The sequence below is a fragment of the Typopeltis vanoorti genome, chromosome 17, assembly GCF_054136105.1.
Source record: "Typopeltis vanoorti isolate ZY-2024b chromosome 17, IOZ_Tvanoo_1.0, whole genome shotgun sequence".
Lineage (NCBI taxonomy): Eukaryota > Metazoa > Arthropoda > Arachnida > Uropygi > Thelyphonidae > Typopeltis > Typopeltis vanoorti.
In genome coordinates this window covers 109,866,028-109,892,851 of record NC_143565.1, presented here as the reverse complement: position 1 = coordinate 109,892,851, position 26,824 = coordinate 109,866,028, and the positions used below count along the sequence as shown (strand labels likewise).

Genomic DNA, 26,824 nt, shown 5'->3' with positions numbered 1-26,824 from the left:
CGCAGATTTGTTCTCCTGGGTTCCAACGGGATAAAGAAGCTGTAGAAAGAGTGCAAAGAAGATTTACAAAGATTCTATCCGGATTATAGGATTTAGATTATGAGGACAGATTGCGAGTATGCTATTATTATTCAGGCCTCCATGGAGTCGAAAGACTCATCGTGGGAGGTCCTTCCTAAGAACAAACTCTGTCAAGACTCATCGAGGGGAGATCCCCCCCCCCCCCAAGAAACACAAAATCTATCATACCACTCCTTAAACTCATTGACCGTTCTCGCTCTCACCACTCCATCAGGCAATGCATTCCACGGTTCAACCACCCTCCACACAAAGAAACCACTCCTCACCCTCTTGCTCACAGTTTCCTTTTCTAACTTCCAGGGATGGTCTCTTGTCATCACTCCTTCCCGCTGTTCAACCAAGCAAAAGAACTCCCCAGTGTCAACCCTGTAACCACCACACTCGACAGTTTAAAAGTCTCAATCATATCACCTCTACTTCTTCTATCCACCAGACTCTGCAGTCCACATTCCCTCAGCCGATCCTCGTAACTATCCTTGTACAGCCCTGAAACCATCTTTGTCATCCGTCTTTGTATCCTTTCCACAGTTAATTTATCTCCCCTTCAAATCCTGGAGACCAAATCTGAGAACAATAGTCGAAGTGTGGTCTGATCAGAGACTTATACAACGGAATGATAACTCTCTTATCTCTGCAGGTCAGTGTCCTTCTCATAATTGCAGCAATCCACTGTGTTACCTTCACCACCTTTGCAATATGTCCCCTAAACTTCAGGTTTCTATCAACCATCAACCCCAGATCTCGTCTCCTCTACTTCCTCCAGTTAAACTCCTCCCGTAGAGTATGCTGCATCCCATCGATTTTTCCCAAGACCTTACATTTTGCTGCATTAAACTGACACCCCCATTCATTTTCCCATCTATCTAGCTTATTCAAATCCTCTTGCAGGGCTACCACATCTGCACTATTAATAATAATCCTCCCTAGCTTCGCATCATTCGCAAACAACTGAATATCCCCTTGCAATCCACTGGCAATGTCATTGATATAAAGGTTAAACAATATAGGTCCTAGTACTGAGCCCTGTACTGTACCCCACTTGTAACCCTCGGCCTCCTTGAAACTGCTCCACCATACACAACTCTCTGATACCCATCAGACAGCCAATCCTGAATCTAGTTGACCAATCTGACATCCAGACTCATGTGCTGCAACTTAAATATCAGCTTATCATGTGGCACCCTGTCAAATGCCTTTGCTAAGTCTAAGAAAATTACAGTATATGCCTTTCCCTCATTTAATGTTCTTGTAACTTTATTATAAAAGGCTAGCATATTGCTAAAACAAGAGCACCCGTTCACAAATCCATGTTGACTCTCACAGATAACATTACCCTCATCTGCCCAATGTTGTATATGGTCCTTCACTACTTTCTCCAAGATCTTAACAACTACTGATGACACACACAGACTGGCCTATAATTAGACACTTCCAGTCTGTTACCACTCTTATGCAATGCCACTATCTTACCTTCCTTCCATTCCCTGGGCACCTTTGGCAAAGCCAGACTTTCATTGAAAAGGCAGGTTAAAGGCACTGTCAGTTCCTTGGGACATTCTCTCAAAACTCGTGGTGAAATACCATCCAGTCCCAAAGCTTTACTGACATCCAGAGTACTCAGTATCTAAAACACACTCTCCTCCTGTACCTCTAAACCTCGAACCAGCCCTATCCCTCTAGCATTAAAACTGACTCCTCTAGGATGAAATACTCCAATAAAGTGTTCATTGAACAATTCCACAATGTCCTCTGCATCAGTCACTATTTCCATTTTTATCCTACAATATCATTCTTCCACAGTCATTTCTCCTCCTACTGGCCACATAGCTAAAAAATTCCCTAGGATTTTTTTTGGATCTTAGGGCCAACCTCTTCTCATATTCCAGTTTTGCTTTCCGTACCACACTAGTCACTCTTCTGGCCTGTGTCTTATATTCTTCATGCATCCTCTATTCACCTGTCTCCTTATATCTCTTCCATAACCTCTTTTTCGCATGCAATTCCTGTTTAATATTGTTTTCATCCACTTTACTCCAAATTGTGTCCTCTTCTTCACTAGTGGTATACAACTTACCATTGCTGCTAACAAATATTCTTTCACAATTTCCCATGCACTAACGATATCCCCGGCCTTCCAAGTCCTCCTTCCATGAAACTTTCCGAAGTTGACGTTTAAGACTATTATAATCACCTGCTTTATAATTCCACATAAGTTCCCGTTTCTTTGATACTCCTGCATGTCTATTCATTTTCCAAGTCAAAACTATATGGTCACTCTATCCAACTAGTGGGAGAGACGTCATCTCAGTTATTATCAACTCTTCTGATGCTATAAATTGCAGCATATGGGAATGGACATAGGGTTGGTGAGATGGATAGGAGGGTGGTTGACGGAGAGATATCAGAGAGCGGTTTACTCAGGAGTAGAGTCCACAAGATGGCCTGTGACTAGTGGTGTGCCACAAGGATCTGTTCTTGGACCACTGCTGTTTAATTTGTTCATAAATGATATAGGAAATGATCTGAGAGGAACAGTTCATTTGTTTGCGGATGATGCGAAGTTGGGTAGGGCAATAGTGAATGCAGATGACGTCAAAATTTTGCAGGATGATTTGGATAGATTGGAGGTCTGGGCTAAGGAGAATGGATGTCAGTTTAATGTGGCAAAATGTAAGGTTATGCATTTTGGGGTGAAAAGATTGGCGGCAGTTTACTGCATTGGTGGAACCCTGCTCCAGGAAATTGATGAGGCACGAGATTTAGGAGTGTAGGTAGATAAGGAATTGAAATTTAGGGGACACATTGCAAAAGTGACCAAAACAGCTCATCAAATCACTTGGTTGCTGAAGAATACGTTGACAAGCAGAGACAAGCAGGTTATTGTTCCTCTGTATCGAGCCTTGATAAGACCCCATCTAGACTACTGTGCTCAGATTTGGTCACCTAGGTTTCTTCTTGATGGGGAGGAGGTGGAGAGGATCCAGAGGCGAGTGACCAAGATGATAGCAGGTCTGTGGAATGAACCGTATGAGAACAGGTTGAGGATTTGTGGGTTGCAAAAATTGGTTGATAGGCGGAGGAGGGGAGATATGATTGAGACATTCAAATTACTGAAGGGTTTCTATAAAATTAATTCAGAAGATATTTTTGAGAACAGGGCTGGTCGTGGGAGGACTAGGGGACATCCATGGAAACTGAGCAAAAGTGTGGTTAGTAAAGGTGTTAGAGCTGGGTTCTTTACTTTTAGAGTAGTGAATGAGTGGAATGCGCTCCCTGAGTCTGTGGTGGATGCTGTGACAGTGAATGAGTTTAAGGCGAGGTATGATAGATACTGTATGAATGTCAAATAGTTGTGATGAATATGATTTGGGGCCTCCCTCGATGAGTCTAATGACTCCCTGGAGTTGCCCGTAATAATAGTAATAACCAAATCCAAAACTCTTGAGCCTCCTGTTCCCTCTGTTACATGTTGCCTAAGACATTTGTCCCTCAAGAATTCTAGAAATTCCATTCCCCTATTGCTACATGCATCTTCCTCTCTCCAATTTATACTACTGTGGTTAAAATCCCCCCATAACAATCATTCTTCTTGCACTTGCCAAACTTAGCTATCTAAACATTTCCTGGTCCCCATCCTCTGTGCTCCTGGGTCTGTAGCAACACTCCACTAAATATCCTGTCTTGCCTACCTCTACCTCACACCATATGCTCTCAAAATCCTTTGTCTCACTTCCTTCCAAAACCTCCACTCTTAGAGGACATAGGTCATCACTTATCATAACAGTACCCCACCACCACGCTTTCCCCTCCTATCCTGACGAAAAATGCTATACCCAGCGACTTCTATTCCTGTTATTATATCCCCTTCTGTCAACCGCGTCTCAGTGATCCCAATAATTTTTGGCCAGGCTTATGCTATCTGCGCCACTAATTCCTCTCCCTTATTCCGGATACTCCTGGCATTAGTATAAAACATAAATGCCATTGTTTCTATACTCAGCATTATCCCTTCTAGACTCCACTGGGCTCAGTGCTACCTGACATCGTCTCCCTTCTCCCAAGTATCCATTCCCACAAGAGGCCACCCCTGCTATAATTCTCCCTGGGACACACTGACTTGTTCAGAACAGCAATCTCTCCAGATGTGGATTGTAGACTCTGGTTAACAGGAGAAAGAGGGGTGATATGATAGAAGTCTATAAACTTTTGAATGGGTGTTATAGCATTTCAAATGATGAAATTTTTTCATTATTGGTGGTATTCACAGTAAAGGCAATAGTCAATATTTATTTATTTAGTACTGAAAACTGAAACATGGATATTATGTCTGAAATACCGAAAATGGGTAATTTTCGTACCCCATTTAGGATTTTACAAAAGGAGTATTTTATAAATTTAATTCAGTAAATGGGGTACGTCTAGCTACCCTAGGCTAGTAGCAAAACTGAAACAGATGGGATTAGATAACAGACTGGTGAGTTGGATAGCTGATTGGCTGTCAGATAAGCATCAGCGGGTTGTGTATGGAGGAATGGTATCTCATAAGAGGAAGGTCACTCACTAATGAAGTTACCACAGGTAGTGCCATAACTAGCTTTTCATGTGCCCTAGGCAAGACTTTAATTTTTGCCCCCCCCCCCTTTAACCATTTTTAACTTTAACCGAAAACATTAAGGAATCAATCCCCATGGCAGCAAAATTTGAAAATGAAAATATAATACTGATTAATATTTTGATACCCCATTTCAGATCCCCATTTGCCCTGTGCCTGTGCACCCATTGTACCTGCCTAGTTATGGCACTGGCAACAGGGATCTTCATTGTTTAACTTGTATGTTAATGACATCCAGACTAACTTAACTGGAGATATGAAGCTGTTTGCCAATAATGCAAAGTTGGGAAGAACTATGAGAAGTAGAACAGATGTTGTGGTCTTGCAAGAGAAAACCTGGTGACCAAATCTGGGCACAATAGTCCATGTGTGGCCTAATCAAAGCCTTATACAACGGAACAAGAATCTCCTTACTTCTACACATCATTCCCAGAAGCTTTTGTGTTGTCTTCACAATTTTGGCGATGTGTCCCCTAAATTTTAGATCCTTATCCATTCTCACCCCCAGATCTCTTATTTCCTCTACCTCCAACAATATATTCTCACCATGCATAAATTCTACATTCCATCTTTGTTTTCCAAATTTTAAAACCATACATTTTGCAACATTGAACATACATCCCCATTTCCGTGTCCAATCACTCAATTTATTCGAGTCTTCTTGCAAGGCCACAACATTTTCACTACTCTTTATGGTTCATCCCAACATTGCATCATCTGCAAACAACTGAATATCTCCATCCAAATCTTCGCTAATATCATTAATATACAATTTAAACAGTAATGGCCCTAAAACAGACCCCTCAGGCACTCCACTAGTGACTTTCCTTTTCCTGGATATCACTCCCCCATATACACAACTTGTTGATACCTATCAGATAGCCACTCTCCAATCCAATGTACTAATCTAATATCCAATCCCATCTCCTCTAGTTTGACTGTCAACTGATCATGAGGTACTCTATCCAAGTATTTTATTGTGTATCCTTCTCCAAGGAAGCAGTCACTTTATTGTAATAAGTAAATAGATTATTAACATAACTTCCCTTTAGCAAATCCATGCTGTCCATCAAAGATAATACCATTGTTGTCAACCCAACTCTGGATCCTAGTTCTCACAAGCTTCTCCAACAACTTAACCACAACACCTGACACACAGATAGGCCTATAGTTTGATGCTTGAGTTCGATCACCTCCTTTATGAAGTGGCACAATCTTGCCCTCCTTCCACTCCTTAGGAACTTGACCAAGTTCAAGACTCGTATTAAAAAAATATGTCAAGACAGGTGTCAACTCCATGGCGTATTCCTTCAGAATATGCAGTGATATATTATCAAGTCCCACAGCCTTATTTATATCTAGTTTACTCAACTCCCTAAACACCTCTTGCTCACTTACAGTCAGTCTCTCCTCCCCATCATAAACTGCTCTCAATCTCTACATGAAGACACATTCACAAGATTGAAAGATCTTTATGAACTGCTCATTAAGTATCTCCACCACACGTTCTGCAACAGTTGTCTTTATACCATTTTCTCCAATCAATGTAATCCTTCCATAATCACTTTCTTTTGCTTGCTACATTTAGAAAGAACTCCCTAGGATTCTTTTTGGCTTCATTAGCTAACTGCTGTTCATACCTCTCTTTAGCTACTCTCACCAACCAAGTCACCCTCCTTGCCTGGTCTTTGTAGACCTCGTGAAATTGGTTATTTCCACTTCTCTTATGCTGCCTCCACAATGCCCTTTTTCTCTGTATCACATGCTTAATCTCTTTATTCATCCATCTCACACCTACCTTATTTAACCTTCTCACCCTTGGAATACATTTAGACATTGCATCCACTAGATAGTTTTTGAAAATCCCCTAAGCTTCATTGATCTCTTTTCCAGCTAACTCCTCATTCCACGCAACACCTGCAAGCTGTCTCCTGAGCTCTTCATAATCACCCTCTTGTAGTTCCACATATACCCTTTTCTCACAGGGGTCTTCGCACTGCTGACAACCACCCAGGTAATCACCTCGTGGTCTCATCAATTGGTGGATGATTTGAAACCTCATTTATAATTACATCCTCTGATGAGATGACAAAATCCAAGACCTTTAATCCTCATGTGCCCCTGTTACATACTGTCTGAGTTAGTTATCCCTCAAAAACTCATTTTCTTTACTTCCAGTTGCTATCATCATTCCAGTCTATATTGCCATAATTAAAATCACCCATAATGATCACTCTTTTCTTATTTGCTTGGATAATTTGACTATACATTTCACTATCACCACCATCCACATTACCTAGACTATAACAACATCCCACTAAGTATTTGATTCCATTCACCTCTATCTCACACCAAACTGCCTGAAAACCACTGGCACTATTTCTGTCTTGCATCTCTACTTTGTATGGACATAACTCTTTCTCTATCATCAATAGCACTCCCCCTCCCTTTTTACCCCTTCTATCCTCACGAAACACATCATACCCTTCCATCTCTATTCCTGTCAGGGTGTCATCCTCTTCCAACCATGTCTCACTTATTCCGACAATCTTTGGGTGAACAGACACAATTAGTGCAACCATTTCACCTGCCTTGTTTCTTGTACTTCTAGCATTGGTATACAAACAGAACAGCTCATTTCTGGATCTACAGCTAGTTCCATTGATACCACTCACTCGATGTGATCTCTCCATGCTAGACTGGGGCTATTTCCCTTTCTGCTTCTTCATTTTAGAACCCTTTTCAATTCCAACTATTTCCTCTTTATCCCTGGTCATCCCATTCCTTTCTGCACATGCTCTCACCTCCTCTTGGAGCATCCACCTTTTTCACGTTGTGTACTCCTGTCCACCCTGAGCCTCCCCGTTTCTCTGCTCACCCATTCTCTCATTTTCTATACTCATACCACTCACTTCCCCATTCATATCCACTTCTCTCCTGTCTTACTCTTCTGCTGTTCCACATCACTCCCCTCTCGATCTGATTCATTCTCTCTATTCACTTCTCTACCTTCCAGCAGCAGTCTCTCCAAGCAACTCGCACCATAACCACTCAAATGCAGTCCATCGCACCCATACAGCTCACTTTGTCCCTCAAACTCATTCCACACATTAACAAAGTGTACTCCCATCTCCTCACACATTTCAGCCAGCATATCATTCATAATCCTTGCTCTCCACCTCATTTCACCACAGTCATACCTAGACAACACACTGGCTACCCTTCCTCTCACACTATTCTCTTTTATCCTTCCAAGCAGCCTCCTGATATACATTCTGACACGCTCTTTGTCCTCTCTCAAATCATTTGTACCAATTAATATTATTAACTCTTTTGCTCACTCCCGCCTCATATCCAATGCCTCAATCACTCTACTCATTTTACTGCCTGGAAAACATACCTTGTGCATTCTATCCTCTAGCACCTTTAATAATGGAGTCTCCATACAATGCCACTCGCTCACCTTTCATTAACTCTATCATGGCATCATGATTTATTTTAATAGTTTTGATCTGAATTCTCTTAATTTCATTTCTTGCCTCAACCAATCCAATTCAACTTCCGAATCTCACGACACATTCTCTCTATCATTCAGTCTTTCTAACTCTCGACCCCCACTTTCACTCTCATTCATTTTTCTTTGTTTCCGTACTTTCGGTCCAACATACGTCCAACTTTCGCTATCATTCTTCTCACTTTCACTCTCATTTATCTTTCTTTGTTTCCGTACTTTCAGTCCAACATGCGTCTAACTTTCGCCATCATTCATTCTTTTGATTTTTTTTCACTTTCAATTTCTGCGTCATGCCATTTCTAGTTTCATTCGTTCTCTCAATTTCATTTCCTTCTGCCACTCCCACCTCACTTTTGTCCCTTTTAACATCCGTTATGGTTTTCAAATCGTTCTTTTTCTTTTTTACTGAGTTTTTAACATTTTTTCACCTCTCTTTCTCACCATTCTTCTCTTTCAAACATGCACTCATGTTCCCCGTGACATTCTCGTTACTAACACTTTCTGTCATAAATTTCATATTTGCATTCATCAGTTCCTCGTTCAGGTCACACTTTGCACACACCCTTCTTCCATCTGCGCTAAACATCCACAAATCATTTATGTAATCGAAAGAATACACATAACAGACCTTACAGTTAACAAAACAACTGAAATCTAGATTAAAATCATGGAATGACAATGCGGTCGCCATTTTTTTTTTCCCAGCAGGTTACTAGGTCTAATAATAACGATTTCGTAATTAAGTTTAGGCAAGAAAAATCCCCTACACTAATAATACCGGTAGCGCACAACGTTTACCGCCACTCTTACTCAAACAATTACGCATATATACTTAATTATTCCTAGAATAACTTATCTCAATCAGGAGCTCTTCTTAGACACGTCCACAGTTCTTGGTTCACTAGCGCCAATTCCACTGTATTCAGACCGTGTATCAAATTAGCAACTCTCACTCATCTGTTCACCCAAGGACAGCATCCCTCCTTCATCACATCCAGGGGTCTACAAAGTACTCTGCTTGTGTGATGAAACCTACTACGGTCAAACAAGAAGAACTGTGGACATCCACATCAGTGAACATAAAAGATACATCTGGCGCTATCACTATGGCAAGTCAGGTCTAGCAGACCATGCTTTGGATACCCCACCATACAGGATCAATTGGAAAACACAAAAGTACTACACAGAAGCTTTTACAAGTCAGAGAGATTGTTCTTAGAAGCAACAGAAGTCCAGAAACATACTCCAAATCTCAATAAATATGGCTGTATAAATTTGCCTATGATTTGGGAGACAGTCTTCTTAAGACATAACTAGTACCTGCTTTCTCTCTCTCTTTTTTTTAGATAGAGGGCGCCTAATTAGGGCTTTTGTCTGTGTTGTTGATACAATTTTGTTAAACTATTCCCTTTGTTATACCATGTCGTTGTAGTCTCGCATACTGTGAAAAACTGTGTTTTTGCGCTCTGAAGATGATGGTTATAACACCAGCAAAATACCAGTAATAAGACGATAGATAATTATTTACTTATAATTCTGTGTTTTGATATATATATATATATATATATATATATATATATATATATCGTCAAAATTAAACAACATGAACGACAAACACATACACGTTTGCTTTTGGCTGAGTAGGGCAAGTGATCTTTTAATTAGAATAGGAAATTATACAAAAATACATGCAAACAATAATATGTCATCTTCCTTATACCCTCTTTTTACCTTGCGGTGTCGATAAATGTTTATTTATGGATTATTTTTGAGGAAATGACCAGAAAATAAAAATTAAAAGTAAGAAGTGAGCTTCATTAGCAGAGTTGATAGCATCTTTGCTCTCCAACTGACAGGCTATGAGTTCAAATCCCTCTACAGGCATGGACATTTGGAAATAAGGTGGGAGATGAATTTCATTACTCAGTGTGAGGCTACCACCCTGCTTACTGGATGCCTCAAGTAGTTTAAAAAAAGTTCCATGTTTGGTTTCTAGGGCATGGTTTCTGGACTATGTTAAAAATAATATACACAAAATAACCTTAAACTACCCAAATTACTAATGTACTATAGGTTTACAACCTTTTGTAGGTAGGAACTAAATATTTAAAAAAAATAAAATAAAGTATCCCTCATTTGGAGGGATTGCATAATTAGTATTTTGTACAGTGCAAGAATTTGGAGGCTATACAATTAGAACTTTCTTCATGTGCAAAAATACCCAGTAATGGCATTGGCAACAGGTATTATGAATTTAAAGTTACATATGCTTCATTTATGAAAAATTAGCATCACTGAAACAAGATGGCACTACTATCAACTTGTGTGAATAAAAACGGAAATTTCAATTTGAAAACAAAACTGGAAAAAAAAATTATATGGGAACAGGAGTCCATTAAAAACAAGATGACAATGATTATTTAAAGCTTCAAAGAGGTATACATAGCAAGTTATTCATTTTGTTTTGTTACAAAAAATAATCTCAATAACTTGATTTGACATACTTGATGCAAAATTATAAAAATGATTTTTAAAATTTTACATCTAGAGATCATCCAGTTGAACAATGAACAGCTTCAGCCAACATTGAGTCAATGGATATGCAAAAAAGTCAGTATCCTGCACTTTGTATTACCCTATTTGGTGAAACAATATTGTTAAAAAAAATTTATGACAGAAAGTAATATTTCATATATTAAGGAAAATATACCAGTTTATTTTTTAAACACAGTGAGTGGCATTCATACTCTGTGTTCTGAAACAGCATCTATCTCTCACAAAACATTTAAAAAAAAATTATAGGTAACACAGAACTAAAGACTTACTCTTGCATCTCCAATGATGTATACCTCATCACATCCACCAAAGCACGGCGAAAAATACATAATGTTGTTTGTGCCACATATTGGATCATAATCACGCATAGAACATTTGCAGTTTTCATTACATGCAGAAGAGAAGGTCATATTTGTACTAAAGGGAGGGGAAGAAAAAAAAAAAAAAAACTTATTTCAACTGTATGTTTCTGTTAATCTAAATAGCAACGATATTGCAGTAAATTAAATTACCTAAGAAAGAATTACTGTGCCACATTTACAAAGATCCAAGCATTTTCACATACAAAAGAACTTAAGAATCTTTATTCATTAATATTCATATACTACTCATAAGTAGCATAGAAATAGAAGACAGGACACAACATAAATAAAAATAATAATAAATTTTAATTAGGAAAAGATTTTTGGAAAATTTTCGAATGTTTTTCCTTTTTCTTTGGGGGAGCCACAGCCTCCCCTGGGTGTGTCGCTGTCAGGGATTAATGTACAAACTAATATGTGCATGCGGGCGCCACACCGGGTAAGTAAGACTGAGGCATGGCAACCAAAGGTGAGCCTAAAGTCTCTTACTGGGCTAGAATCGGTGTTATTTGGCTTCAGCTAAAGTTGAGGATGCGTGCTTCCCGAATTTGAGTCAGTTTCATGCAATTAAATAGAAAACCTCTTACTCCAACACACTGACATCATGGTCAAATTTTGTCTCTTCTCTATTCACTAACCCTAACCATCCACTCAGATACCTTAAACCTTATCCAAGCTGAATGTCTTCCTAATATCTCAGCCTGTTTAAGTTCACCATGAACTCTGACTGCTTCATTTCACAAGGAATGTATTATAAACAAATAGAGGGGGACAGCCATGGGCTTTCTTCCTCTACTCCTGGCCAGCTGCTTCCTGAAGACCTTTGAAAAGAAAGCATTAAACTGCCCTACACATACTCACTAAGTGTGTAGATATGTTCCCCATTTGACCACATGGCTCAGAAGTTCTCAATACTTTTCTGATTTGCCTGCTAGATGAAAAACCTAAGTTTCCAGGAGAAAAAAATCCTGGCACCATATGAGATTAGCTAGCTCACTTTCATTTAAAAACAGCCACATAAAAATTCCTCTCATGATGAGAATAGGACTCAGGTCCTTTCCAATCACATGGTGCAATGACAGTTGTTCTTCCAATGGCACTATGGATGCACTTTATGGTGTAAATATGTATTATTATTGGGATAATGAGTCAAAACATTCATCATAGGAAGCTTACACTAACCATTATTCTCATCTCTCTCTAACAAACAATATCAAGAAATACTTCAGGAAACCCTGGTTGGCCGAGTGGTTAGCGTATCTGCTCTCCAGCCAAAAGGCTGCAGGTTCGAATCCCGCCATGGGCGTGGATGTTCATGATTGTCTGTGAAAATACTAGTGGTGGTGGTGGTTGGCAGTAGATGGCGTTGGTGTAGATGTTGAAAGTAGTAGTGGAGATGGAGAGTTGTGGAATAGGTGCCCTCCCTCAATGAGTCTTTGGACTGCCTGGAGGTGTCAAATAATAATAATAAAAACCCTCTCCACTCATAATTCAGCATTCTCCAAGCAAAAAATCTAGTTCTGCCATTCTCACACTTATACTCAATTTCCAAGGATGATTCCTTGTTCTCTGCTGTTCTATCATATATTGAAAACTTAACTCCTATAACTCTTCCTTAGAAACATGAGGAACTATTAAATCTCTCTCTTTTCTACCTATCAACCAAATTTTGTAATCCACAAACTTTCTTCCACAGACCTGTCACCTATCTTGGCTACCCTCTGCTGGATCCTATCTCATTTTGAAAAAATCTAGGAAAACAAATCTGAGCACATTTCATCCATGCATATCACATCAAAGCCTTAAGAGACAACAGCTTTTCTCTTATCCCTACTTGTCCATGTTTTTCCACACTCAAGTGATCTTTCAGACTATTCTGTCTACTTTTGTAATATATCCTCTGAACTTCAGCATCATATTGAAATCTTTCACCTCAAGTTTTTGCAGCACAGTCCACCACTAATACACAGCTTGTATTAGTGGTGGACTGTGCTGCAAATAAATCAGGCAATTTATATTGACTGACAATTGTGAGCACAAATATTACTAGTGCCTTCCCCAGTTTGGCATCATTAGCAAACGTAAACCACTAGATATTACTCCTACAGTAATCTTCAATACCATTGAAGTACAAATTAAGCACCAGAAGTCTAACCACAGCACTATTTCACACCGCTGAAGTCAGCAGTTAGAAATGAAATTTGCAGAATGTGGTGTGCTGCAAAATCAAACACAAGGAAAAGGCATATATATTGGCTTCCCTATTACTAACTATAAAGTGGAAGAAATAACATTACAAGAAATCTAACAAGCAATACAGCGAAGTAAATCAGGAAAATCTCCTAGAGAAGATGGAATAAATATAGAACTTATTAAACATGCAGGCATCATACAACTTTTAAAATTATTTAACAATATTTGGTAGCAAAGAAAAATTTCAGGAAGTTGGAATAAGGCAATTATCATTCTAATGTATAAAAAAGGTGATAAGTGTAAATGAAAACTACAGGGGAATACATCTCCTAAATACTGGTTATAAGTTATATGCATGAATATTAACTTCAAGACAGAAATCATATGCAGAAGATAAACTTTGTGAAGAACAAAATAGCTTCTGGAAAGGACAATTGACCCAGCTTTTACATTTAAAAATTCCATTTAAAAATCTAAATGGAAAAACACTGAAAATTAAAGAGAGAAACACACATAGCATTTGTAGATTTACCGTATTTGCCAGCACATAAGATGCACTTTTTTCCTTTGAAAATAGGTCTGAAAAACAGGGTGCATCTCATACACCGATACTCAGTTTTTTATTACTTTCATTTGCAGAAATTTTCTCTGTTCTGAGTTACGTGATTTCTTTCTTGCTTCCTTGCAGTGTGTGAGAGCATTCCGGTTACGTAGAGTTCAGTAGATGCGCATGTGCTGTCATCAACGAACACAGCTGTATCCTGTTCGTTTAAACTTTCCAATTGTTGTCGCAGTTGTGAACGGTGATAAATTTCTGCTGTTAAATTTTCTCTAAATATTTTGGCAAATTATGGCTGAAAAACATCGGCATTGCTACAATATTGCATATAAGCTATATGATTGTGTATGCTAAAGAACATGGAAACAGGGCTGCAGAAAGGCATTTTGGACCACCCCAACTGAGAAAATGATAAGAACTTGGCAGAATCAGGAAGAGGATTTAAAAAAAGCAACTCACAGTATACATAACCTATGAAGTGGAACTGCAAAATGGCCAGAACTTGAGGCAGAACTGAATACTTGGATTTTAGACCACAGAAAAGTGGGACTTTCAGTGTCTACAAAAATGATTATTTATCAAGCGAAAGCGATAGCCACTAACAGAGGGATCACCAACTTTACTGGATCAACATCATGGTGTTCAAGATTTATGAAGAGAAACCAGTTATGTATGTGGACTAAAACAAAAATATCACAAAAGATGCCAGCTGAATATGAAGAAAAAATTATTGAATTTCATCGATTCATCATTAACACAAGGAAACGAGAAAATTTTGAACTTACACAAACAGGAAAGATGGACGAGGTTCCGCTGACTTTTAATGTACCCTCAAACAAAACTGCAGATTCCAAGGGCACTAAAAGTGTTACTATTAAAACTTCAGGGCACGAAAAAACTCACTACACAGTTGTTTTATCCTGATGTAATGATGAGACAACATTGCCGCCACTATTGATTTTTAAAAGGAAGATGCTACCAAAAGAAAAACTGCTTAAAAGAGTGTTTGTACATGTTCATGCAAAAGGCTGGATGGAGATGGAGGAGGAATGAAGTTATGGATAGATAAAATTTGGTCTAGGCACCTTGGTGGACTGTTGAAGAAGCCTGCCCTGCTAGTATGGGATCAGTTTCGTTCTAACAGAACAGAAGATGTTAAAAATAAACTCAAGGAATTGAAAATTCAGCTGTAATTCCAGGAGGTCTAAATAGTCAGCTTCAACCTTTAGATGTTTGTATTAATAAACCATTTAAGGGATTTATGAAGGAGAAGTGGAACAGCTGGACGCAGTCTTCAGATTTTGAGGCTATGCCATCAGGAAGAAGCCTAGCATTTTGCAAGTTTGTGAGTGGGTCAAAGCTTTGTAGGATGCTGTGAAAATCGAGACAGTGTGAAAACTGGCACACTTCTTAAATCATTTAAGAAGTGTGGCATTAGTAATGCACTGGATGGTACATTACAAATTGTCCTCTGTACCATGTACCATGGTACATGAAATGAAATATTTAAAATGAAACAGTTTAAGAACAGCAACCAAACCTTGGAGATTCAGTGGTAAGCCTTGGAAAAAACCCTGATTGATTCAGCCAGAGAGGCATGTGGTAAGGTTGTCTGTAAGGATAGAAAAATCAAAACTCCATGGTGGAGACAGGAAGTTAAAGCAGAAGTGAAGGAAAAAAAGAAGAAAGCATATCAAAAGTTCCTGGCAAATAAATCAGCTTATGCTCTGAGAGAATTTTATTATTATTACATGACACCTCCAGGGAGTCCATAGACTCATCGAGGGAGGGCCCTACTCTACATCTCCACCACTCAATCCACCAACTACAATGAACTCTAGCTACACCAATGCCATCTACCTCCTACCACCACCACCAGTAATTTCACAGATAATCACAAACATCCATACCCATGGCAGGTTTCGAAACAGCAGCATTTTGGCTGGAGAGTGGATACGCTAACCACTTGGCCAACCAGGCCAGCAATACAGAGGCAAATGTAAGAAAGCTAAATGCTGTGTAAAACTAGCTAAACAAAAGTCATGGGAGGAATTTGGCAAGAACATAGAAAATAAATATCAAGAAGGTGGCAAGATATTATGGAGGTCGTTGAAGAAGCTTAGAAATGGAGTAAAAAGTGCTGTAAAAGGAGTTAGAGATGATAAAGGTGACATGAAAATGGGAGAAAAAGATATCCTTGAAGTATGGCGTAATTACTTTGAAAAATTGCTAAATGAAACAAGCAGTGATAGCACAGTGGTAAAAAACATTCAACAGGCATACAGTCAGAAGGCAAAATATTCTGGACGTTGTTGAAGCTTAGGAATGGAGGAAAGAGTGCTGTAAAAGGAGTTAGAGATGATAAAGGTGACATAAAAACGGGAGAAAAAGATATCCTTGAAGTATGGAGTAATTACTTTGAAAATTTGCTAAATGAAACAAGCAGTGAAGGCAGCACAGTGATTAAAAAAAAAAAAAAAAAAAAAAAAAAAAACACTGAGCTGGCATGCAGTCAGGAATACATATCCATATTTGAAGTAGATAAAGCCATCAAAGGCTTGAAATGTGGAAAGGCAGCAGGAGTAGATGACATCCTACCAGAAATGCTGAAGTATGGTGGTATAAAAGTCTTACAGTGGCTGCACTGCATAGTCCAGAATGCCTGGACAGAGGGACGAATTCCAGACGATTAGAGTAGAGCTCTCATGGTACCCATATATAAAAAGGGATATAAAACTGAATGTGAGAATTACAAAGGTATATCCCTACTGAGTGTTCCTGGTAAGATATATGCAAGTATACTTGAGAAACAGTTGAGAAGAATTGTGGAAGAAAAGCTTGGTGAAGAACTAGCTGGATTCAGGTCAAATAGAGGCTGTCAGGACCAGATCTTCACTTTACGACAAATAGTTGAGAAATCATGGGAATATAACAAAGATCTGTATTTAAGTTTTGTTGATTTGGAAAAGGCATATGACAAGGTGCCAAGAGAGAAGCTATTCAATATGGGGCATTATATCAAGCAATACTTAGTATTTATTTGTGTTGTAAGTTAGCAGTTAGAATTGAAGGAAGTACAGGAAGATGGTTTAATGTTAAATCTGGTGTGAGCCAAGGATGTACGTTATCCCCTTTATTATTCATTATCTATATGGATCACATTATGAAGGAAAGTGGTATTAAACATGATATCAAAATTGGAGATGTTAATGTCAGCTCTTTGCTTTATGTGGACGATGTATATCAAGCAATATTTAGTCTTTATTTGAGTTGTACGTCAGCAGTTAGAATTGAAGGAAGTACAGGAAGATGGTTTAATGTTAAATCTGGTGTGAGACAAGGATGTACATTATCCCCTCTGTTATTCATTATCTATATGGATCACATTATGAAGGAAAGTGGTATATCCTGTACACCCCTTGAGAGTACATGGCAGGAATTTGATGATGAAGAAGTAAATCACCATTTATGATTTACTTCTCATTTCATTTTGATTATTTCTCTGATTGTATCATCCTATAACTTTTTTTTTTTGAATTTTTTAGTCTTTCCTAAGCTTTCATTTGTTGCTGTGTTTAGTGTTGTTTTTATATTAAGCCATTCTATTTCTTCACTTAGTTTCATTTTATCTAAATACATAAATATAGTGTCATTTAATATTTTAGTTCATGAAAGAATGTTTTCAATTTTCTTTGTTCTTGTTATTTGTAACCATTTAAACAAGTAATCTTAATTTTATATTAATGAGGAAATGATCACTACTTATTTCATATCCTCTGTGGACTAATATATATACTATAGGAAACTTTGATGTCTTTTCAATTTAAGATAAAGTAATCTAATACTGAGTTCATCTGCCGAAGTATATTTATGTATGTCTTTATGTTTATATAAACAATTCATTAGATGTTGGAAGTTTTCACTTAATTATACTACAAATAAAAGATACCAAGAAATAGAAATTGAATGGCTTAATATAAAAATATAAGTACGTTTTTATATTAACGTTTTTGCATAAATATAAAATACGTAAGTTTTTATGCATTTAACATTTTTACGTAAAAACATATCCAAATGCAAGAATACAAAGTTTGCACCAGTGGCAGCCCGTACATAAGCACTGCAACACTCTGAAGGAAAAAATGAAAAAAAAAATAAATTTTGTTTGTTTTTATAAATAATAACAATGCTTACAACATTATATAAATGCAATACAACATGTTAAAGGTTACAGCTTATATTTCGACACTGATTGAATAGATAATAATTGGATTGTTCCATTAACGCTTTAGATTACGAAACAAATTATTATTATTATTATTCAAGCCTCCAAGGAGTCAAAAGACTCATCGAGGGAGGTCCTTCCTAAGACATAAAGTCTGTCAAGACTAATTGACGGGAGGTCCCCCCCCTGAGAAACACAAAGTCTATCATACCACTCTTTAAATTCACTGACCGTTCTCGCTCCCACCACTCCATCAGGCAATGCATTCCATGGCTCAACCACCCTCCACACAAAGAAACCACTCCTCACCCTCTTGCTCACAGTTTCCTTTCTAACTTCCAGCGATGGCCTCTTGTCATCACTCCTTCCTACTGATCAACCAAGCAAAAGAGCTCCCCAGTGTCAACCCTGTAACCACCTCTCAACAGTTTAAAAGTCTCAATCATATCACCTCTCCTTCTTCTATCCACCAAACTCTGCAGTCCACATTCTCTCAGCCGATCCTCATAACTATCCTTGTACAGTCCTGAAACCATCTTTGTCATCCGTCTTTGTATCCTTTCCACAGTTAATTTATCCCCTTCAAATCCTGGGGACCAAATCTGAGAACAATAGTCCAAGTGTGGTCTGATCAGAGACTTATACAACGGAATGATAAACCTCTTATCTCTGCAGGTCAGTGTCCTTCTCATAATAGCAGCAATCCTCTGTGTTACCTTCACCACCTTTGCAATATGTCCCCTAAACTTCAGGTTTCTATCAATCATCAACCCCAGATCTTTTGTCTCCCCTACTGCCTACAGTATAACTCCTCCCTTAGAGTATGCAGCATCCCATCGATGTTTCCCAAACCTCAAGACCTTACATTTTGCTGCATTAAACTGACATCCCCATTCATTTGCCCATCTATCTAGCTTATTTAAATCCTCTTGCAGGGCTACCATATCTGCACCATTACTAATAATCCTTCACAGCTTCGCATCATCTGCAAACAACTGAATATCCCCCTGCAATCCACTGGCTATGTCATTGATATAAAGGTTAAACAATATAGGTCCTAGTACTGAGCCCTGTGGGACCCCACTTGTAACCCTCTGCCTCCTGGAAACTGCTCCACCATACACAACTCTCTGATACCTATCAGACAGCCAATCCTGAATCCAGTTGACCAATCTGACATCCAGACCCATGTGCTGCAACTTAAATATTAGCTTATCATGTGGCATCCTGTCAAATGCCTTCGCCAAGTCTAAGAAAATTGCAGTATATGCCTTTCCCTCATCTAATGTTCTTGTAACTTTATTATAAAAGGCTAGCATATTGCTAAAACAAGAGCATCCTATCACAAATCCATGTTGATTCTCACAGATAACATTACCCTCATCTGCCCAATGCTGTATACGGTCCCTCACTACTTTCTCCAAGATCTTAACAACTACTGATGACACACAGACTGGCCTATAATTAGACACTTCCAGTCTGTTACCACTCTTATGCAATGGCACTATCTTACCTTCCTCCCATTCCCTGGGCACCTTTGCCAATGCCAGACTTTCATTGAAAAGCCACGTTAAAGGCACTGTCAATTCCCTAGCACATTCTCTCAAAACTCGTGGTGAAATACCATCCAGTCCCAAAGCTTTACTGACATCCAGAGTACTCAGTATCTGAAACACACTCTCCTCCTGTACCTCCAGACCTCAAACCAATCCTATCCCTCTAGCATTAAAACTGACTCCTGTAGGATGAAATACTCCAATAAAGTGTTCATTGAACAATTCCACTATGTCCTCTGCATCAGTCACTATATTCCCATTTTTATCCCACAATATCATTCTTCCACAGTCATTTCTCCTCCTACTGGCCACATAACTAAAAAATTCCCTAGGATTTTCTTTGGATCTTAGGGCCAATCTCCTCTCATATTCCAGTTTTGCTTTCCTTACCACACTAGTCACTCTTCTGGCCTGTGTCTTATATTCCTTATGCATCTCTTCACCTGTCTCCTTATATCTCTTCCATAGCCTCTTTTTCGCATTCAATTCACTACGATCTAACACTGATATTTGTTTGCGCTTGTCGTTGCACGTTACTTCATTAGATTCACTGCTGTCTGGGCAGTGAATCTTATTATTGCATACGTTATTTCTGTGAGATATGAAACATTTATTATTGGTGCATGTGTGTGGTGAACTATTTTTTTGTAAATCTTTTTTATTTTGTTAAAATAACAATTATTTATTTATTATAGATACAAGGCTGAATTATGACGAGTGTCACTGTTGAAAATATGAAAAGAATTATATTTTTTTCAATTATCGTTACATGAAATTATTGCACTTGTCATTGCTACGAAACTTTTATTATTGGTGTTAGTTCGTGGTGAGGATGAAATATTTTAATAAAGCAATTTTTTAATATATCATCAAATTCCTGCCATGTACCCTAAGGGTGTACAGGATATGATAGTACTACATGAAAAATTTACATCATCACTAACTTCCTATCTACAATTTTTCTCCAAATCAGTCTGTTACTTGTCAAGACTCCAACATTACCAGATCTTGCATTTCTATCGTCTAAGGCACTTTGTGCCATATCAATCCACCTATATCTTGATCTTCCTCTGGGTTGTTTTCCTGCCTACCTAGCAGAGAACACTTGTGTTGCTAATCTTTCCTCGCCCATTCTGTTTAAGCTACCATACCACCTGAGATTAGCTCTGCTAACGCATTCCTGGATGCTGACAATGTCAAGTTCTTTCCTAATATTCTTGTTTTTAATATGATATTGCCATTGATGCCATCTGTTCATGCCTATAATCTTTCTCAGGACTCTCATATCTGGGGTCTCTAGTCTTTGGTCAAGTGTTTTACTTCTGACCCAGCTCTCAGATCCATAAGTTAAAACTGGTTTGAACACCGTCTTGTATAGCTAATTTAGTGTTCCGACTAATTTCTCTCTTATTCCATATGAATTTTTGTTGATTCTGTTGTCTATTTCCATATTTAATTTACCATCTTCACTAAAAATCGTGCCTAAGTAGCTGAAATGTTTTACTTGTTCCACAGGCTTTCCATTCACAAGACAGTTGACATTTTCAATGATTCTGCCAATTTTTATTGTCTTTGTCTTTTAATTGCTGACCTTTATACCATATCTATTACAACAGTTATTCAATTTAGTCAGAGAATCTTGCAGACTGCAGCAGATTTATTTAGAAGTATAACATCGTCCACATAAAGCAAAGAGCTGACATTAACATCTCCAATTTTGATATCATGTTTAATACCACTTTCCTTCATAATGTGATCCATATAGATAATGAATAATAAAGGGGATAACGTACATCCTTGGCTCACACCAGATTTAACATTAAACCATCTTCCTGTACTTCCTTCAATTCTAACTGCTAACTTACAACACAAATAAATACTAAGTATTGCTTGATATAATGCCCCATATTGAATAGCTTCTCTCTTGGCACCTTGTCATATGCCTTTTCCAAATCAACAAAACTTAAATACAGATCTTTGTTATATTCCCATGATTTCTCAACTATTTGTCGTAAAGTGAAGATCTGGTCCTGACAGCCTCTATTTGACCTGAATCCAGCTAGTTCTTCACCAAGCTTTTCTTCCACAATTCTTCTCAACTGTTTCTCAAGTATACTTGCATATATCTTACCAGGAACACTCAGTAGGGATATACCTTTGTAATTCTCACATTCAGTTTTATATCCCTTTTTATATATGGGTACCATGAGAGCTCTACTCTAATCGTCTGGAATTCGTCCCTCTGTCCAGGCATTCTGGACTATGCAGTGCAGCCACTGTAAGACTTTTATACCACCATACTTCAGCATTTCTGGTCGAATATCATCTACTCCTGCTGCCTTTCCACATTTCAAGCCTTTGATGGCTTTTTCTACTTCAACTATGGATATGTATTCCTGACTGCATACCTGGTCAGTGTTTTTTATCACTGTGCTGCCTTCACTGCTTGTTTCATTTAGCAAATTTTCAAAGTAATTACTCCATACTTCAAGGATATCTTTTTCTCCCGTTTTTATGTCACCTTTATCATCTCTAACTCCTTTTACAGCACTCTTTCCTCCATTCCTAAGCTTCAACAACGTCCAGAATATTTTGCCACCTTCTTGATATTTATTTTCTATGTTCTTGCCAAAGTCCTCCCATGACTTTTGTTTAGCTAGTTTTACACGCTGTTTAGCTTTCTTACATTTGTCTCTGTTTTCTCTAAGAGCACAAGCCGACTTATTTGCCAAGAACTTTTGATATGCTTTCTTCTTTTCCTTCACTGCCTCTTTAACTTCCTGTGTCCACCATGGAGTTCTAATTTTTCTATCCTTGCAGACAACTTCGCCACATGCCTCTCTAGCTGAATCCATTAGTGTTTTCTTCAAGGCTTGCCACTGTATCTCCAAGATTTGGTTCCTGTTCTGAAACTCTTTCCTTTTTCCTTCAATAATCTTTGTGTATTTTAGTCTACAGTTCACATCTGAGAGCTGCTCAAATTTTATTCTCTTTAAAACTTTCTTACATGTTCTTTTTCAATATGAAATTCAATTTTATCCTGCTCAAGACTAAATAGTGATCACTTCCGATTTCAAATCCTCTGTACACTCTGGTGTCCTACACCAGGGAGAAACAATTACTATCAACAATAACATAGTGAATGAGACTTTTCTTATTCTTTGCCTCTTCTCTCCATGTGAATTTGTGCGCATTTTTATGTTGTAACATGGTGTTAGTAATAACCAGTCCATGTCCTGAGCAGAAATCCAACAGGTATTTGCCATTATTATTAGCTTTGCAATTTTCTCCAAATTTTCCCAAAACATTTTTGCATGTCTGACAATCATTTCCTACTCTGCTATTTAGATTCCCAACAAGGACCAACTTTTCCTTTTTCATTGTGTCAGTAGCTTTCTCTAGAGCCTCAAAAAATTCCTCCACTTCTACCTTAGTAGAACCTTCTGTGGGACCATAGGCACAAATAAGTCTCATTGTCCAGTTTCCCATTCTGATATTTGCCCAAATCACTCTATTTGACACTGCCTACCATTCAAGAAGATGAGCTTCGTATTTTGTGTTGAATACTATGGCTACTCCTTTTCCTTGATTGTCATTGCCTGAATATAACATTTTGTATTTATTGCACAGAAAGATCTCACCAGTTTTTGTCTTTTCTGTTTCGGTCACCCCTATTATGTCTATCTGGTACTTATCTAATTCCTCTGCTAGCTCCATTTCTTTGCCATTCAGGCTTCTTATGTTGATAGTACCGATCTTTAACTCTGGTGATGTTGTGTTGAGGTGTGTTTTCAAATTTGTTCCAGTAGCTGACTTTTCACTGTTCACCCTGGTTCCCTGGCGAAAACAACGGGGCCTTGTTTATCCGGGAGACTCTGCAGCCGGTATGAAATTTTGTCATATTGTACCATCATTTTGTATTTTGGTTTAACCAACAGGAATACAATTTGTTCGACTAAATACAATTTGCCAGCCTATCCTCGTTCGTTCAGTATCCAGGTAGATACCCAATCTTTTTTAATATATAAATTTATTTATTAATAAATTCGTTATTGATTAGGAAAAAAAAAGTTTTTTTTTTTTTTTTTTTTTTTTTTTTATATATTCAGCACCCCCACTTAAAATTTTCACTGCCCACCACTGGTTTGCACCTTCAAGACTAGGCAACTCGTATATAGAAGCTAATGACTTCAATAAAATGAATCCAGTCTGGCTTTTGCATCCATGACACTTCCCATAATGCACAGCACTATACATATCAATTATGATATTGCTTTGCTTTATGGGATACCAAGGCTAGTGATGAGGCTATTATGCTTACACTTGGATAAAGGATTAAACCAAGTATATAATTTCTTGGTATCTTTAATTTAAAGAATTCATTAAGATTATTATGAACTACAAAGTCAATCAATTTTTTACTATTCCTGTTTAGAATATGTTCTCTATGTATTCCTATATTATTAATTTTTGTTTTTCCAATTCTTGCATTTAAGTATCCTGCTAATATTACATAATAATTTTTATTTATTTTATATATGTTGTAATTTATTATAAAATTTAATATTAATTATCTTCTCTTTCTTCTTGGGCATATAAAAAAATTAGTGATTGTTAAATAATCTGTGTCTATTTTTATTCTAGCTTCTATTATTCATTCAGTCCATATTTTATAATATGTTAGCTGTTTTGAAAGGAAATTATGAATCCAAATCATAACATTTGCTTGTGCTCTTTGGTCTCTGTCGACTCCACCATGTATTACATTAAATTATTCGGTTCTTGTGGTTCCTTTTAAATTTCTTTTGTTTCAGTGATTACTACTATTTGAAAATTTCTTTCATTTAATATTTAATTTCATTCATATTGTTAAAGGTATGATGTATGGAGACTCGATGACCCATGGTGTGAAAGATAGGATGCCAGAGGAGCATTTGCCTGGAGGGATGATAGAAAGTGTGGCTATAGCAATTATGAGGAGTGGGAGGATGGAAGAAATGAATTGTGATGGTGTCAGACAGCGAAAGATCTCAGATTCTCATCACTATCATACCTGTTGTCCAGGTATGATAGTGACGAGCTGTATAGAAGAGCAGTAATACTGAACAGCATAATAGCCAGAACGTGTCAGAAGAGAGGATTGAAATATGTGGATGCTTGGAGGGCATTCGAGGACAGAAGGGAACTGTATGTGAGAGATCGCTTGCATTTGAATGAGGAAGGACGAAAGCATCTGGAGAGATTGCTGTTTTCTGAAGGAGTCGGTGTGTCAATGCAGGGAAACTAGAATTCCCAGGTTTGATGGTAGTAGGGGTGGCCACTTGTGGGAAGGGGAATGACATTAGGTAATACTGAGTCCAGTGGGGTCTAGAAGGGATAATGATAGGCATAAAAGCAGTGACATTTTTATGCTTTATAGTAATGCCAGAAGTATCTGAAATAAAGGAGATGAATTGGTGGTGCTGATAGCATCATCCTGGCCAAAGATTATTGGGATCTCAGAGACGTGGTTGACAGAAGATGATATAATAACAAAAATTTAAGTAGAAGGGTACAGCATTTTTCGGCAGGATAAGAAAGGAAAATGTGGTGGTGGAGTACTGCTTATGATAAGTGATGACTTATGTCCTCTAAGAGTGTAGGCTTTGGAAGGTAGTGACACTAATGGTTTTGAAAGCATATGGTGTGAGGTAGAAGTGGTCAAGACAGGATATTTAGTGGGGTGTTGCTACAAACCAAGGAGCACAGAGGGTGGCGAGCAAGAGATGTTTAGGCAGTTTAGCTTGGCAAGTGCAAGAAGAATGATCGTTATGAGAGATTTTAACTCGTAACAATCTGGGAAGAGGAAAATGCATGTAGCAATAAGGGAATGGAATTTCTAGAATTCTTGAGGGACAAATGTCTTAGGCAACATGTAATAGAAGGAACAAGAGGTTCAAGAGTTTTGAATTTGGTCATAGCATCAGAAGAGCTGATAATAACTGAGATGACATCTCTCCCACCAGTTGGAGGTTACAAAAGAAAGCTGTGAGCAAGAGGGTGAGGAGTGGTTTCTTTGTGTGGAGGGTGGTTGAACTGAGGAATGCATTGCCTGAGAGTGGTGAGAGCAAGAACTGTCAGTGAGTTCAAGGAGTGGTATGATAGACTATGTTTTCTGAAAAGGACCTCCCACGAAGAATCCCTCTCAACTTCATGGAGGCCTGAATAATAATAATAATTAATATTGAATCTAATTCCATTTATATGCTATATTATATTTTATCATTTCCATTTTTGTTTGACTTTTTCATTTTGAATACCTTTCTCTGTTGGCTTAAAAGTAATTTAGGGTTCACCATGTCAGATTAACTTAAGATGGATAGTCCATGGAAGGGTTGCTACCTTAAGACATCTGAACTTGCCTTATTCCAAATTTAAACCCATAGGAAGAATAGGGTGTACTGAAGAGAAAAGAGGAGATTTTAGAGAGAACATAAATATAGACCAGAAATGGAAAGACCCTATAGTCCTCAAGTACTCTAATAGCATAAGGGTCATAAAATAGAGTTGACTGATAAGGCCTTATAGGAAAAGTTAAAGTGAGAAGATCTTCCTCAAAGTAATAGTAGAAGAAGACGATAGATCCAGCTAAAGGACCATGGGAGTGCTACTTCCCTTATAATCAAGATGATTCTCCCTTATGGATATTCAGTGAATATTGGTCATTATTAGTATTTTTAATAATTATTTTTTGTAGTAATTTATTTACTTTAGATAATAAAATTGAGTGTGTATATTTGTAAAATCGATATGAGATGTCATTCAGAAAGTCATTTTCATGGCACCAATGCTTATGAGGAAAATGGTAGCTAAGATTTTCATGTTTCCTCAGTTTAGCACAAGGGATTTTGTATGTTGTGAAATGTGTGTTCTAAGTATTCATCAGAGAGGGTATTCATCCTTTGCATGACAAAATGCAAGCTAAAGGAACTAGAGAAACAATTGTCATGTGGTATATCAGGAGTGAAAATGAAAGAAAAGTGAATGGGAAAAGCATGAAGTGCAAGAAACTGGGAGTAAGGAGAAGGCATCGTATGGAGATTTGGTGATAAGAAGCGTACTTAATAAGAAAGAACACCTCTTATTATTCAACAGGCAATGTAATAGAGGTGAAATTGTTACAGAAA

General features: G+C 37.8%; 1 protein-coding gene across 11 annotated transcripts in view; it reads right to left on the bottom strand.

Annotated features, from left to right (window-relative positions):
* Positions 1 to 26,824, bottom strand: part of LOC150097772 (solute carrier organic anion transporter family member 4A1-like) — a 203,541-nt gene that overhangs the window by 25,579 nt on the left and 151,138 nt on the right. For all 11 annotated transcript variants that reach the window (XM_090407739.1, XM_090407747.1, XM_090407744.1 and 8 more), the window contains one exon: positions 11,033 to 11,180. In XM_090407739.1, the coding sequence (XP_090263865.1) occupies positions 11,033 to 11,180 (148 nt within the window). The remainder of the gene's footprint in view (positions 1 to 11,032; positions 11,181 to 26,824) is intronic.